This window comes from Tenrec ecaudatus, chromosome 8, assembly GCF_050624435.1.
Source record: "Tenrec ecaudatus isolate mTenEca1 chromosome 8, mTenEca1.hap1, whole genome shotgun sequence".
Lineage (NCBI taxonomy): Eukaryota > Metazoa > Chordata > Mammalia > Afrosoricida > Tenrecidae > Tenrec > Tenrec ecaudatus.
This window is the reverse complement of record NC_134537.1, coordinates 94,093,911-94,106,496: the sequence shown is the minus strand read 5'-3', so window position 1 is coordinate 94,106,496 and position 12,586 is coordinate 94,093,911. Positions and strand designations below refer to the sequence as shown.

General features: G+C 46.6%; 1 protein-coding gene across 3 annotated transcripts in view; it reads left to right on the top strand.

The window, feature by feature from the left end:
- PSD3 (pleckstrin and Sec7 domain containing 3) overlaps positions 1-12,586 on the top strand; it is a 527,311-nt gene that overhangs the window by 216,987 nt on the left and 297,738 nt on the right. For all 3 annotated transcript variants that reach the window (XM_075556571.1, XM_075556567.1, XM_075556568.1), the window contains exon 4: positions 4,013-4,405. In XM_075556571.1, coding sequence (XP_075412686.1) covers positions 4,013-4,405 — 393 coding nt within the window. The remainder of the gene's footprint in view (positions 1-4,012; positions 4,406-12,586) is intronic.

Sequence of the window (12,586 nt, the reverse complement as noted above, 5' to 3'; positions counted from 1 at the left end):
CACCATTCACTTCACTCAGAGAAGCAGCTCCAGCCATTGTATCAGGGGCGAGTTAATAAAATGTTTCACCAAATGTAGCAGGCTGATTTTTAGGTCAATAATTGTATACGGCCTTTGAACAATGTCATAACTATCCAAATGGTCCTTGGCAGAAAAAATGGTTCCCCACCGCTGGGCTATGGAGTCTATACGAGTTGGGGTTGACTCCCTGGGAGTGGGTTGAAGAACGAGTAAGGTTCATCAGGGAGGGAGTGAACTGTCCAAAGGAGGGCTGCTGGATTCTGGGTCAACTGCCTTCTTGGAGCGGAGAGGGGGAGACATCCTATGGCATGTTTGAAGAGTTGAAGCCCCTGCTGCGGTGGGAAGATAAGGAGCTGGGGGACGGACGGTGGGGTGGAATGTGTCTGCAGAGACAGGGAGAAGCATCATCATAGGAACTTGCTACACTGGTAAGAATGTTCTGTTGTATTCTAAATGCAGTTGACCTTGAACAACTAGGGGCGGAGGGAGTGGTGAAGGTTGCTTGCCCTCTTCCTCCCCCACCCCCACCCCCCCCCCCCGACCACACAGTCAAAATTCCACATCTATCTGTTGACTCCCAATGAACTGAAGGACTGTTGACCAGGAATCTTAAGAAAGACCCAAGGATATTGGAAGTATTCATCTTACGTATGTGCGCAAGTCCCCAGAATAGGCCATTGTGCTTGGTCGAGTAGAGGGTCAGTGAAAAGAGGAAGCCTTCTCAAGGGGAGGGAATGGCACTGTGGCTGCAATAGTGGGCCCAAACACAACAACAACAACAACTGTGAGGCTGCTGCAAGCCGGCCCCACTTCGTTCTGTTGAACATAGGTTGCTATGGCCTTGGTGGCCTCTAACAGCAACAAGCCTTAGCAGTAACATAGACACACGTTTTGTGTGTCATCTGTTTTATGTAGGGATTTTATATAAAAGCTGCATTTCCCCCAGGAGATTAAAAGGATATTTTGCAAAAAGTGCAGTTTTTGGCTCCTCCTGAGCTCCATGCCTTTCCTGTGCTGTTTTTGCAGCAGCTCTTACCCCAGATTCACTTACATTGAAATGTTGGGCAGCCGTAGGTGCTGGCCTCAGTCTCCGGCACAAAGCCAGCGATTTAACATTCTCATCTAGTGGCACGACTTTGCTCTGCTCCTGGGGAGCCCTTCCCGTGTCACTAGACGCACTTGATATGTGTCCCACTATGTCATTCAAGGTTTAGGACACCGCACTACATGCCTTGAAAAGTAAGCAGGGACTTTAAGAGAGCCCTTCTCCCCGAACTCAACAATTTACAGGCAAGATAAACTGCTTGCATGGAGATTAGCATTATACAGTCATAGTAATAAGAATAATAATAATCGATGTATAAGTGGACCTGCACAGTTCAAAGCTTTGTTGTTCAAGATTTCATAGTACTGGGTGTATGGTACACCTTCAGGACTTTCCAAACAATAATGACGTGAATGCTGGGTGTGAATCCGGGTAAGAGCTGGGGATATGGGTCAGTTATGAGGCAGGCTCTGTTGGCTGCGTTCTTGTTTTCCAGGTATGGAATCTAAGGTTCCGAGAGGGTAGGCTGTCTACTGTGACCTAGCCTGCAGTTGTCACAGCCAGAGTTCAGGTCCAGGTGTTTTCTAATGCCGCATGCCTTGCTTGTTCTTGCCATTGTCCTAGCTGTGACTTGAACTCTAAATGTTTCTTAGTTATAATGCCCAGTGTTAATGTCTGAATAAGATTTTATTTTAATTATCTAGATTGATGTGCCAGAATCAATGCCCTTTCCTTCGTACTTTGCAAGTTGGCTATAGATTTTCCACTCTGTTGGTTACACAGGGGATCCCTGGTGACCTAGTGGTTACACACCAGGCTGCTAAACATAAGGTCAGCAGTTCAAAACCCCCAGGGTGCTCTGCAGAAGAAAAGACGGGACTTTCTAGTCCAGTGGTTCTCAACCAAGGGGTCACGACCCCTTTGGGGGTTGAACGACTCTTTCACAGGGGTCTCCTGATTCATAACAGTAGCAAATGACAGTGATGAAGTAGCAATGAAAATAATGTTATGGCTGAGGGGTCACCACAACGTGAGGAACTGTATGAAGGGTCACGTCATTAGGAAGGTTGAGAACCCCTGTCCTGGTCCCATGAAGTGTTACAGCCTCAGAAACTCATGGGGGCGGTTCTGTCCTATCCTACAGGCCACGATGAGACAGCATTGACTCCACAGCAGTGAAGAATAGAGTGTCATAAACGCGCCCTGTGCCTGTGGTTTTAGGAGTCGTCCCCCCCACCCCCCATGGGATAAGTTTGAACTGAAATCTTGGTGCAGCTTTAGCTCTTGTCAGCAGGGGGCAGCCTGGGATTCTGATATAGTCATTGTCTTCAGGGCAATTGGCTTCACTTGAATCCTCTTGGAAGAATGAGGACAGTTTAGTGCATTTTTACTCCACGGAGTTTACATTATATAAATGTTAATTAAGAGTGACTGCAGGCAAACCAAAAACAGACCCTCTGCCACGGAGGTGATTCTGGCTCACAGCAACCTCCCCCCCCTCCCCCGGCAGAGTAGAGCTTCTCCTGATCGCAGTTGGTGTGCTGGTCAGTTTCTACAGGAGCACACAGCGAAGAGGGCGGTGGCTGTTGATAATCTGAGCGTGTGGGCTCAGTTGGCTAAAATAAGAATTTGATATTTTATTCAAATATTCATTAGATGTCTTCACCTACTCAGAAGCCAGTGTGAAACCATATCGCCGTATTTTTACCCAAATAACACTCCGCTTCTACAGTTGTTTACCAACTGGTCCGTTTCTGAAGAAGGTGTTTTTGTAAATGTGCTGGGCTTATTATTTTTTATAACAAGATGTGATAAAAAACCTGGCAAACCTGTCCATATAAAAATGGCTCCCTAAGGGAGAGAACAGTTGACAGACACAGGTAGTTCATGTTATTTGAGAGAAAACATGGTAAGTTATTTATAGGCTAGTGTAAATACGTTATTACGACAGAATGCAAATGTTAGTTGCACAGAATAGAGCCTTTTTAAAGAAGATTGATGGGGAAAAGGGAAACAAGTAAACTAACCATAAACAAAGGAGAAAGGCTGGGCTTTCTACTCCCAGAAAGAGTTACAGTCTTGGAAACTCACAGGGGCAGTTCCCCCCTGTCCTATAGGATTTCTGGGAGTCAGTACTGACTCGATGGCAGTGAGTGAGTGAGTGAACCCTAAGCAAAGACTTTGAGGAGTGAGTTGCTAGGCTTAGGGGACCCTTCGATCAATTGGCATAACATAGTCCACAGAGACATTGTTCTCAATTCTATCAGTCGGGACTTCAAAACTTGGTCTCTCCTTGTTTGGAGCAAAGGAGAATGAAGAACCATCAAAGGTACAGGGAAATAATCAGGCCTCTGGATTATCGCACCAACCTCAGCCTCCGTGACCCCAGAGATGAACTAGATGGTGCCCATCCGCCACTGTTCTGTGAGGGATCATATTAGAAGGTCTGAGATGGAGTGAGAAAAGAAATCCAAAATTCATGGAAGAAAAGCAAAAAAGGCTTACTGGTTAAGTAAGCTGGTGGCATCCCTGGGGACCCTGACTTCTAGTTAGCTTCCTGGTCTGAAACTGAATTCACCACCACGCCTCAATTATCTGCCATACAACAGACAGGTCTGTAAAGTGAATAGTAACATAAGGGGCGCGCACCCCTAGATGAGTCCACCCTTTAGATCCACGGGGACAGCTAAGGACAGCGTCAGAAGACAGACAGACTTAGGGAAGGAAGCGGCATGGACATGGAAAGACCAAGGAGGAAGTGAGACCGATGATGTCACACGGTGGGGATTGCACCCAGGGACGTAAAGCATAATGTGTGTGACCTGATAAAAGGAAAACAGATTTTCCCTGTACGCTTTCACCCAGCTCACAATAAAAAAAATTTAAAAATATAAACAGCAACACCCCATATGTGCTCATACTGGAATAACTCTTGTTTCTTTCCAGGGTACCCGGGCAGGAGGAGCACGTCGGGGCAGAAGAGGATGCCCTGGGGTCCGGGTATGCGGAGGACTCCACGGACGTGTACAGCTCCCAGTTTGAAACCATCTTGGACAACACGTCCTTGTACTACAGTGCGGAGTCTCTGGAGACCCTGTACTCCGAGCCCGAGAGCTATTTCAGCTTTGACTTGCCCCTGACGCCCATGATCCAGCAGCGCATTCCAGAAGGCGGTCAGTTTTTGCAGAGGACCTCCGGGGCAGGGCAGCAAGATCTCCTGAGCGTCTCGGCAGATGGTGCGATCGTGATGGGCTACTCTAGCGGGATGGCCAACGGGCTGACTGACGCCGGGCACGCCCTCTATTCCCAAGGCAGCCCGGAGATTGCTGTGTGGGCAAGGTACTGTCGCCTTCTTGTTCATTTCACGCTGTTCGTTTTTGCATCTCTCTGTGGGGAATCTGTGCGTGGAATCGATGTTAAAGGCATTTTGGCCGGTGTGTGTGGGTGTAAGTAAATGATTAAGAATAAAGAATACTTTGAATTGTGGGAGCAGGTAGGGCGAATGTCCGAGGTCGTTGGCAGACTTGGCAAGCTTGCGTCAGTCTATTTGGTGTGATTTCCTGGATCACCATACACACTGGGTTATGAGCCCGGTTGGCTGCTGACAAGTCTTCTCTGATGGAGTTTTTTCATTATAGAATGTAATATGTTTTGTTGTTGTGGAGGACACACTCAGCAGAAATCATACACCCATTCAACAGTTTCTGCAGGTACCTTTGAGAGACGTTGATTAGATTCTTCGCGTTGTACGACCTCATCTTGTCTCAGTGATTTCTTCCCGCAGCTCAGGGCTTCTTTCTAATCTTGCAAGTAGAGGTGCTCTGCTCCGTTTGATCCCATATAGCTTTTTAAAAAGTAAAACGCTCAAGCTAGACGTCTTAAACTAGGGAAGCTAAACTGGTGCTTGCTTTTAAGAAGACTTCAGGGTGTCGGGAGGTTTTAGCTTTAAAGATGATCTTACGGCAGTCTTGTTTCAGGAGCTCACCCAACCTCCTGGCTCCAGGAAGTCTTGAGTCTATGAGAATTGCAAATTGTGCTCATTATTTCCCCTTTGATCAGAATCGGTCTATGGAATCAGTGATGAACATGTTCAGTGATAATGAATGGACAGCATCCAGTCCTGGTCGTTTCAGGGCAAAAGAGGCAGTTGCTCTTGGAGGCAAGAGGATGCACGTTGCACGTTGTCTTCTTGTTCACCACGCTCTGTCTTCAGCTGTTCTAGGTGAATGTAGAATAGCAGCCGTGTGTGGGATAACTGCTTGTAAGCTCTGAAGACCCCAGGCACTTATTCAGTGAACTAACTATACATGTTACCTGTAATGTCCTATACAGGTTACCTGAAATGTCCTATGAAACCTTGACTCTAAGCCTTTAAACCAAGACGCCAAATCCCATGAGGTTTTTGGTTGTACTGCTGATACAGTTTTGGTGATGGTGGCACGTGCTGGGAACAGGACATTGGGAAACCTCGCTTTAGTTCTTGCTCTAATGTTGGTTGGTGATTTGGAGTAGCTTACCACATATACTTGAGTATAAGCCAAGTTTTTTTCCGGCACATTTTTAATGTAGTTTTTGCGGTCAAATAAGATACCACGACTGATATTCGGGTTGACTCATACTCGAGTATATACGGTATTTGATTAGGTGACCAAAATCTAAACCAAGCCCACTGCCCTTGACTTGATTTTGACCCATAGAGACCCGATACAGGGTTTCCAAGGCTTTGTCAATATGTCAGAGAGCAGACAGGCTCAGTTTTATCCTAAAGAATTGCTGGTGGATTTGAACCACCTTGCTTTTCAGATAGTGTCCTGGGGCTACCTTCTTGGCCGTTTGGCTAGACTCTAAACTCCAAACTCACTACCCCAGCGTTAATTCTGACTCACAGCGACCCTAGAGGTCATGGTGGAAATGCCCCTTTGGGTTTCCGAGACTAACTCCTTATGGGAGTAGAAAGCTGATTCTTTCTCCTGAGGAGCGGCTGCTGGTTTTGAACTGCAGACCTTGCAGTGAGGGTGTCAGGTTACATGGTCACCAGAGGCACTTCCAGCCCTTCACTCTGTGGTGTCTTGTTCTGTTCTGTGAGGATGTCTTCCTGTTTCTGAAGTTGTGGCTTAAGGATTTGATTATATCGATGCTTAAATAGGTTGGTACTTTAGCCAGAGGTATAAAAATGTTCTGTTTCTAATTTAGGATTTAAATCTTCCTGGGAGATAAATTGGCAAATTTTACTGGTTGCTTATGCCAGACCTGTATTGAGAGAGAGATTTGCTGCCTGCTTACGGCTTACCCAGCATTTCTTTTTGTTTGTGAGCCTTTGGGTCAGGTACCTGCCACCCTGTGGGGTAAAGATTGCTAAATATAAAAATTAAGTGCATTTAATTTTGATCTCTTTTTCTTGATTTAAAGAAGATGTGTGTGTTAAATGTGGTTACATTATTTTAAAGTTGTATGTGAACAAGATCCACCTTTTTCTTCTTCTTTTAAGTCAGTGTGCACATTCCAGGCTCCAGTGAACATTTCTTTAGCAGTCCCCTTTGTGTTACAGGTTTAGCGTGCATTGGATGAGCAAGTTCAGCACTGGCAGAGTAGACTATGCTCCTGATTTATTTCAGACTGCGGACCTTGGCTGTCTTATTGCGTTGCAGTGAGATAAGGGGAAGAATGCAGGTCTCGGAAGCAGAAGGCTTTGGGCAGGCCACTTACTCTCTCTGAAACCCAATTTATTTGCAAAATGGGGTTAATGATATTCAGTGTCTGGAGTGCCCAGGAGAACTTAAAAAGTCCATCTAGTTGAAAGCACATAGTGTGGCAGCTGGTACAGAGTAGGACTTTGAGTCAGTGGTTGACTCTCAGTGGATGCACCGAGAAGGCCACAGTGTCACTCTGAGAGGAAGGTGCCACTTTGGTCTTTGTGTCCTCTCTGACAACTGTACATCGATATAAAATGCTACAGAACAGTTTACAGTAAGTTATGCAGATAACTCCATTGAAATTCCAACTCAACTTTCTGGCACGGTTGGAAAGTGTTTATATTCTCGTTGTCATCAGTTCAGTCCTGACTCCCAGTGGCTCGCTAGGATAAAGTAGAACTGCTCTTTGGGGTTTCTGAGCCTTTAAATCTTTATAGGGACAGACTGCCCCATCTTTCTCCCAAGAGGCAGTTGGTAGGTTTGAACAACTGACCCTGGGGTTGGTAGCTCAATGTTTAATCCACTATACTACCAGAGCTAAAATGATTGAAGTACTGAGGTTTCTTGCGCTAAGCTGCTTTGCTGCAGAAGCTAAAGGGAGAGGATGTAAACACTGAGGAGCTTCCGAGGGTCAGATCAGGAAGGGACTGGGTACAGGAAGGAATATATTGTTTATGTTTTGATTTGCGTGCTTAGGATAGGAAGTCATCATTTGAGCCAATGTGGGTACCTGTCATCAGTATATTTAAAAACAAAAGCCCAAAGCCAAGCCAGTTGACTTCGAGTCCATTGTATTTCGAGGGAACCCCACGTGAAGTAGAGAACTGTGTTCTCCATGGTGGTGACTTTCCGGAAGTGGATGCCCGGGATATCCTTCTGAGGTGCTTTTGGGTGGAGTCATGCCACCAACCTGTTGGTCAGTAGCTGAGTGCCCAACCACCCACAGGTCCCATGTCATCCACGTGGTTAGAGTCAGGTGTAGTTGGAGAGAGTCTTAGAGTAGATGATAGTATTTTAACTTCACAGAGAAACATCAAGCTGTCTTGAGATCAAGTTTCAGTTGCATCATCAAACTACGAGATCTTTCGTACTGATACAAGGCCAAATTCTAGTATGTCTGGGAGGTCCCTTAGAGGTGAGGTAGGCTGACTGTGCATCCAGCTCTGGAATTCTTCCCCCATGATTCCCCACTGGGGGTCATTCACCCCTTCCTGGAGCTGTGCTCACGTGGACTGAACAGCTTGGTCGCCTGCCCTTTTAGGCTTGAGTTGGTATGAAAGGATCATAAGCACCGAGGGTTGATGAAAGTTTTGTTTTCTGACATACGTCTGTATTCTGGATGAGACTTAAATGAGCTTAAGAAATGATAAAGAGACCATAAGAGCCTTAATATTTTCCCTGGCCCATTTTTCTTCTGAAGAGGTGCTTCAGAGAAGGGACAGCACGGGGAATTGTGCTAGAATAGTGCATGGGTGGGGAACACCTGGACTGGGGACTGTTTCAGTCCGATCAATCGTCAGCTAGTATCACACACCTCCCCAAAGAGAAGCCATCATACTGGGGTGAGTTAATTCAAGTTTGACCAAATATCTCGCTGCCATAGAGTCGATTCTGAGTCATAGTGAGCATATAGGGCCCGATCCACCTGCCCTGTGAGTGTCTGAGACTGCAGCTCTGTGGGAGTAGAAAGCCTCGTCTTTCTCCCGAGGAGCAAGCTGCTGACCTCATGGTTAGCGGGCCAGTGCTTAACCCCTGTGCCACCAGGGTTTCTCAGGCCAAATGTAGCAGGTTAGTGTTTAGGTTGATCATTTTGCATGACCCACACATGGTGTTATTTATAACCATCCAAATGGCCCTTGGCAGAGAAAAAGGTCCCCCACCCCTGGAAGAGTGACTTGAAGAGTCATGACACTGGGAGCTTGGAGGCCTTAGCTAACCTTGTTCATATGGAGGATCCCGAGCCCCAACCTGGTGGGAGAGCGCAGTACTTAAAGCCAGGTGCTGGCTAGTGCCCACCCCTGTTCCAAGACTGGGTGATTCAGGTGGCCTGACTCCTGCTATCTTGTTGTTCCAGGCTGCCAGACCTCCTCCTTTTGACCTCCTTTCTCTTGCGCCCTGTCTGTAAAGACTGAAGGCTTGCAGTTGGTCTGTTTTCAAGAAACGGAGCTCTAAATGTAGAGCTGGTTGTTGTTTCGTGGGCATCCTATCGGAGAAGAAAGTTTACCAAATAATTATTAAGCCTCTGCCCATACATTTTTAAAGTAGTCAATAAGCAGGCTTTTTATTCCTTCTGCATGAAAACATCTCTCCGCAGAGGTAGGGAAGGAGACGGGGTATGGAGCCTTTTAAGGAAATGCAGACCAGGCTGCTGACTGTACAGCCCCCAACACCATCAGCAGTTCTTGGGCCAGCCCTTGGGGTCTCTGACAGAAGGAAGGGAACAAGGTGAGATTTTTCAAACTTTCTGAACATGCTGTGATATTGAGACTCTTCAAAAGATAAGCGAGAAAACACATGTCTGTGCGTCGAGTTCCATTGCTCCCTTGTGCCCTGCATAGTCTGCCTATCGAAGAGAGGGTGGGCCAAGGGAGCGGGAATGGTACGATGGATTAGCTCTCTCCTGATCATGCTTTATCTGATGGCTGCCAGAAACGAACCCCACAAATTAAGCCCATCAAACTCTACTTAGGGTATGATCTTAACTCCTTGTCAGTCAGAGAATAATTGTAAGGTAACTTTATCTAGTTGCTAAACATGATCTTATACCATGCGCATCCTCTTGAATTCACTGCTATAGAGTCACTTCCTGACCCTATCAGGCAGGGTAGAATAGAACTGCCCCAGGGGTTTCCTGAGACTAACATTTTACAGGAGTAGAAAGCCTCATCTTTCTCCTATGGAGCCACTGGTGGTTTTGAACTGGTGCCTTTGTGGTTAGCAGCTTAACTTGTAACCACTGTGCCACCAGGAGCCCCTCCTTTGCACCCCCATCGGTTTTATTTATTTAGTAAATACATGATGCTTCATTCTCATAACAAGCTAGGCACAAGACATTTGTTTCTAAGATTCTCCTTTGCCAGATAGAGAACCGAAGGCACAGAGAGGTTAAGCAACTTGTTCAAGATCACACAGATGGTAAGTGGGAGACCCAGGATTTGAATTCAGGCACTCAGGCTCAGGAGCCCACCTCTAACTGGTCCTTGATGATTTGGACCACTAAACAATCTGTGTAAATGCTTATGGTAGATCCTCGAGCAGAGCCGAATATTTTATTTTGGGTCTCAAAACAAAGACACACCCGCTTTCTGGTAGTTTATGTATATTTCAGATGCTCTTTGAGTCTAAATAGGTGTCTTGACTTTGTCATGAAAATGACTTCTGTGGCAGCATTGGGTCATGGTTTCTCTTAGAAGTGGGGTGACTCTGTACTTTGTTTCTATTTTGTTGCTTCTTTCAAGCAGGTAGAAGTGGTTGGGACAGACGTTGTAACACTGTAGCAAAACCCTGTTCCCTCTATCAGGAGCATCTGCTGGTCTTGAGTTTATCCATGCTTTGGCAGCCGGAGGGAGGGAGATTATTCTGCGCGGTGACTTTCCCAAGTAAATGAAAAGATGAAGACATTTCAAATATATCATTTTTGAGCATCTTTCTCTTTATTTTCGAGTATTTGTCCTCACTATCTGTCTCTCAAGACAGCGTCTTTATGCTGAACAAAGCACTCCCTGCACACAGGGAGGTGGGGAGAGAGAAGCCCGTGGGAGCCTTTGAATAGAGGTGGACGTAATAGTTAAATTCCCGCAGGTGCTCTGACAGATCCGAACACTAAACGCTAGCCAGGGAGGGAGCTGCCTGTCGGCCAGGAAATAACTCACCGTGTGAACGTAACACAATATTTTAATGAAGAAGCCACGAGCAGCAGCAGCAGCAGCATCTCCCTTTGTGGTCCACGACACAGCACTCAGGCTGACAGGGGGTCAGCGGTGCCGTGTAAAGTCCAGTCACATGGCTCCAAAATTAGAAAGGATAATTAGAGACTTACAGTTATACATGTTCCAATGGGTTCCTTTGTGTCTGGGTGCTTCTCCCTCGCGGGCCTATCAGCTGATGACCACGACTCCACTCAGTAAGTTCTGACCTGTCGCTTCTAGAGTCTAAATGTTGTCGTTGTGACCGCTAAGCAGACGGAGCATTGTCCATTTCTGCTGAGCTTGGGTTGGGTCCCGTCGGAGAAAAGGAGAGGCAGCCAGCATGGCAGGAGCGTCTCTGAACTCTGAAACATGCACAGCTGCTTCTTCAGACTGTCTGCTTGGTGTCATCCATACATTTAATGCCTCAGCCTCCTCCTTTAAGATATCGCTCAGGATACAGGGGAGCACAGCAGCGGAGATGGATTGCATCTGTGTGCAACTGATCCGCCTGGGGAAAGTGCTCCAGTCTGTCTGCAGTCGACTCTGAATTTGATCTCTGTGGTTTTCCGTCTGCTCTTGTCTGTAGCTCCCTCTCCCACTCCCCAAATGGAATACTGGCCGTTGGGACGCTCCCTTTTCTTCCCCAGTTTACTCTTTTCTTGGCAACTTTCTGTCTAGGGGGAAGACCCCCCAAAACCAACCAGAATTACATGAAGTGAGGTTAATGATTACTTATAGAGATTTGTTAGAGTGTGATTTCCATTTTCCCAGTGTCCTCATTTAAAATGTCGTAGGTATTTTAATATAGCAAATAGATCTTGAAATAAGAAATTACAATGATGTGGTATTGGTTATGCTGATGACAGAAGAAAACCTTTTAATCTTGTACAGCTGCCTCTAGAGAGCTATCTCACCCGAGACCTCCCTGCATTCCTTACACGAAGCGGCGCTCGGTCGCTTCTGGCCTCGTCTTCTTGGGATGCTGTTGCTCTCTCTGATCCCTCCTTGTCTGTTTAAAACTCTGTTTTGTAGAAAGAACGTGCTCCTTTCTCTCTCTCATGTTCTGGAAGTCCTTAGGGGGGCGGATTCTCTTTTCAAAGGAGCTTCTGCCGCCTGAGGAGGACTAGGGACTGTACCGGCCTCAGGGTCAATCAGGATGGACTTGAATCTTGCCTCAGTTGCTTACTTCTGTGCGTTACATAAAAACTGGAAACCTTTGCCAAGTGTGAAGTGGGATAAATGCGGCCTCACAAGGATCCCTGGTGGCAGAACGGTGTTGTGTTGGGCTGCTAACCTGGAGGTCAGCAGTTTGGACCCACCAGATGCTCCTTGGAAGAAAAGTGTTTCAAGTTTCGGAAACTCACAGGGGCAGTTCTACCTTGTCCTACAAAGTCACCATGAGTTAGAATGGACTCGCGGGGAGTGGGTTTTGTTATTTTTCATGTAGTGGGCTTGGAATTGAGCTGTTAATGATAAGGTTGGCAGTTCAAAACTACCCGCCTTTCTGCTGGGGAGAAAGACAAGGCTTTCTTTTCCCATAAAAACTTGTCTCTGAAACTCACTGGGGCAGTTCTGCACCATCCTATATGGCTGCCATTAGTTGGTATGGACTCCGTAGCAGTGAATTTGTTTGTTTTTAATTAATATGTACTCTGGACACAGTATCCAGAGAAACCAGCCCCTCACAAAGGACATCCTGCTAGGTGAAGTTGAGGGTCAAGGAGAAAGAGCAAGACCCTTGACAAGACGAGTTGGCACGGTGGCTACAACAGGCTCACACATCATTGTGAGGCGGGTGCAGGACCGGGCGGTGCTTCGGTCTGCCATCCACAGGGCCGCTATGAGTCGGGACTGACTCAGGGACAACGAAGAGCAAGTTAGAAAGTAGCAGCCTTGGTGGCTTACTAAGGTAAGTGTTG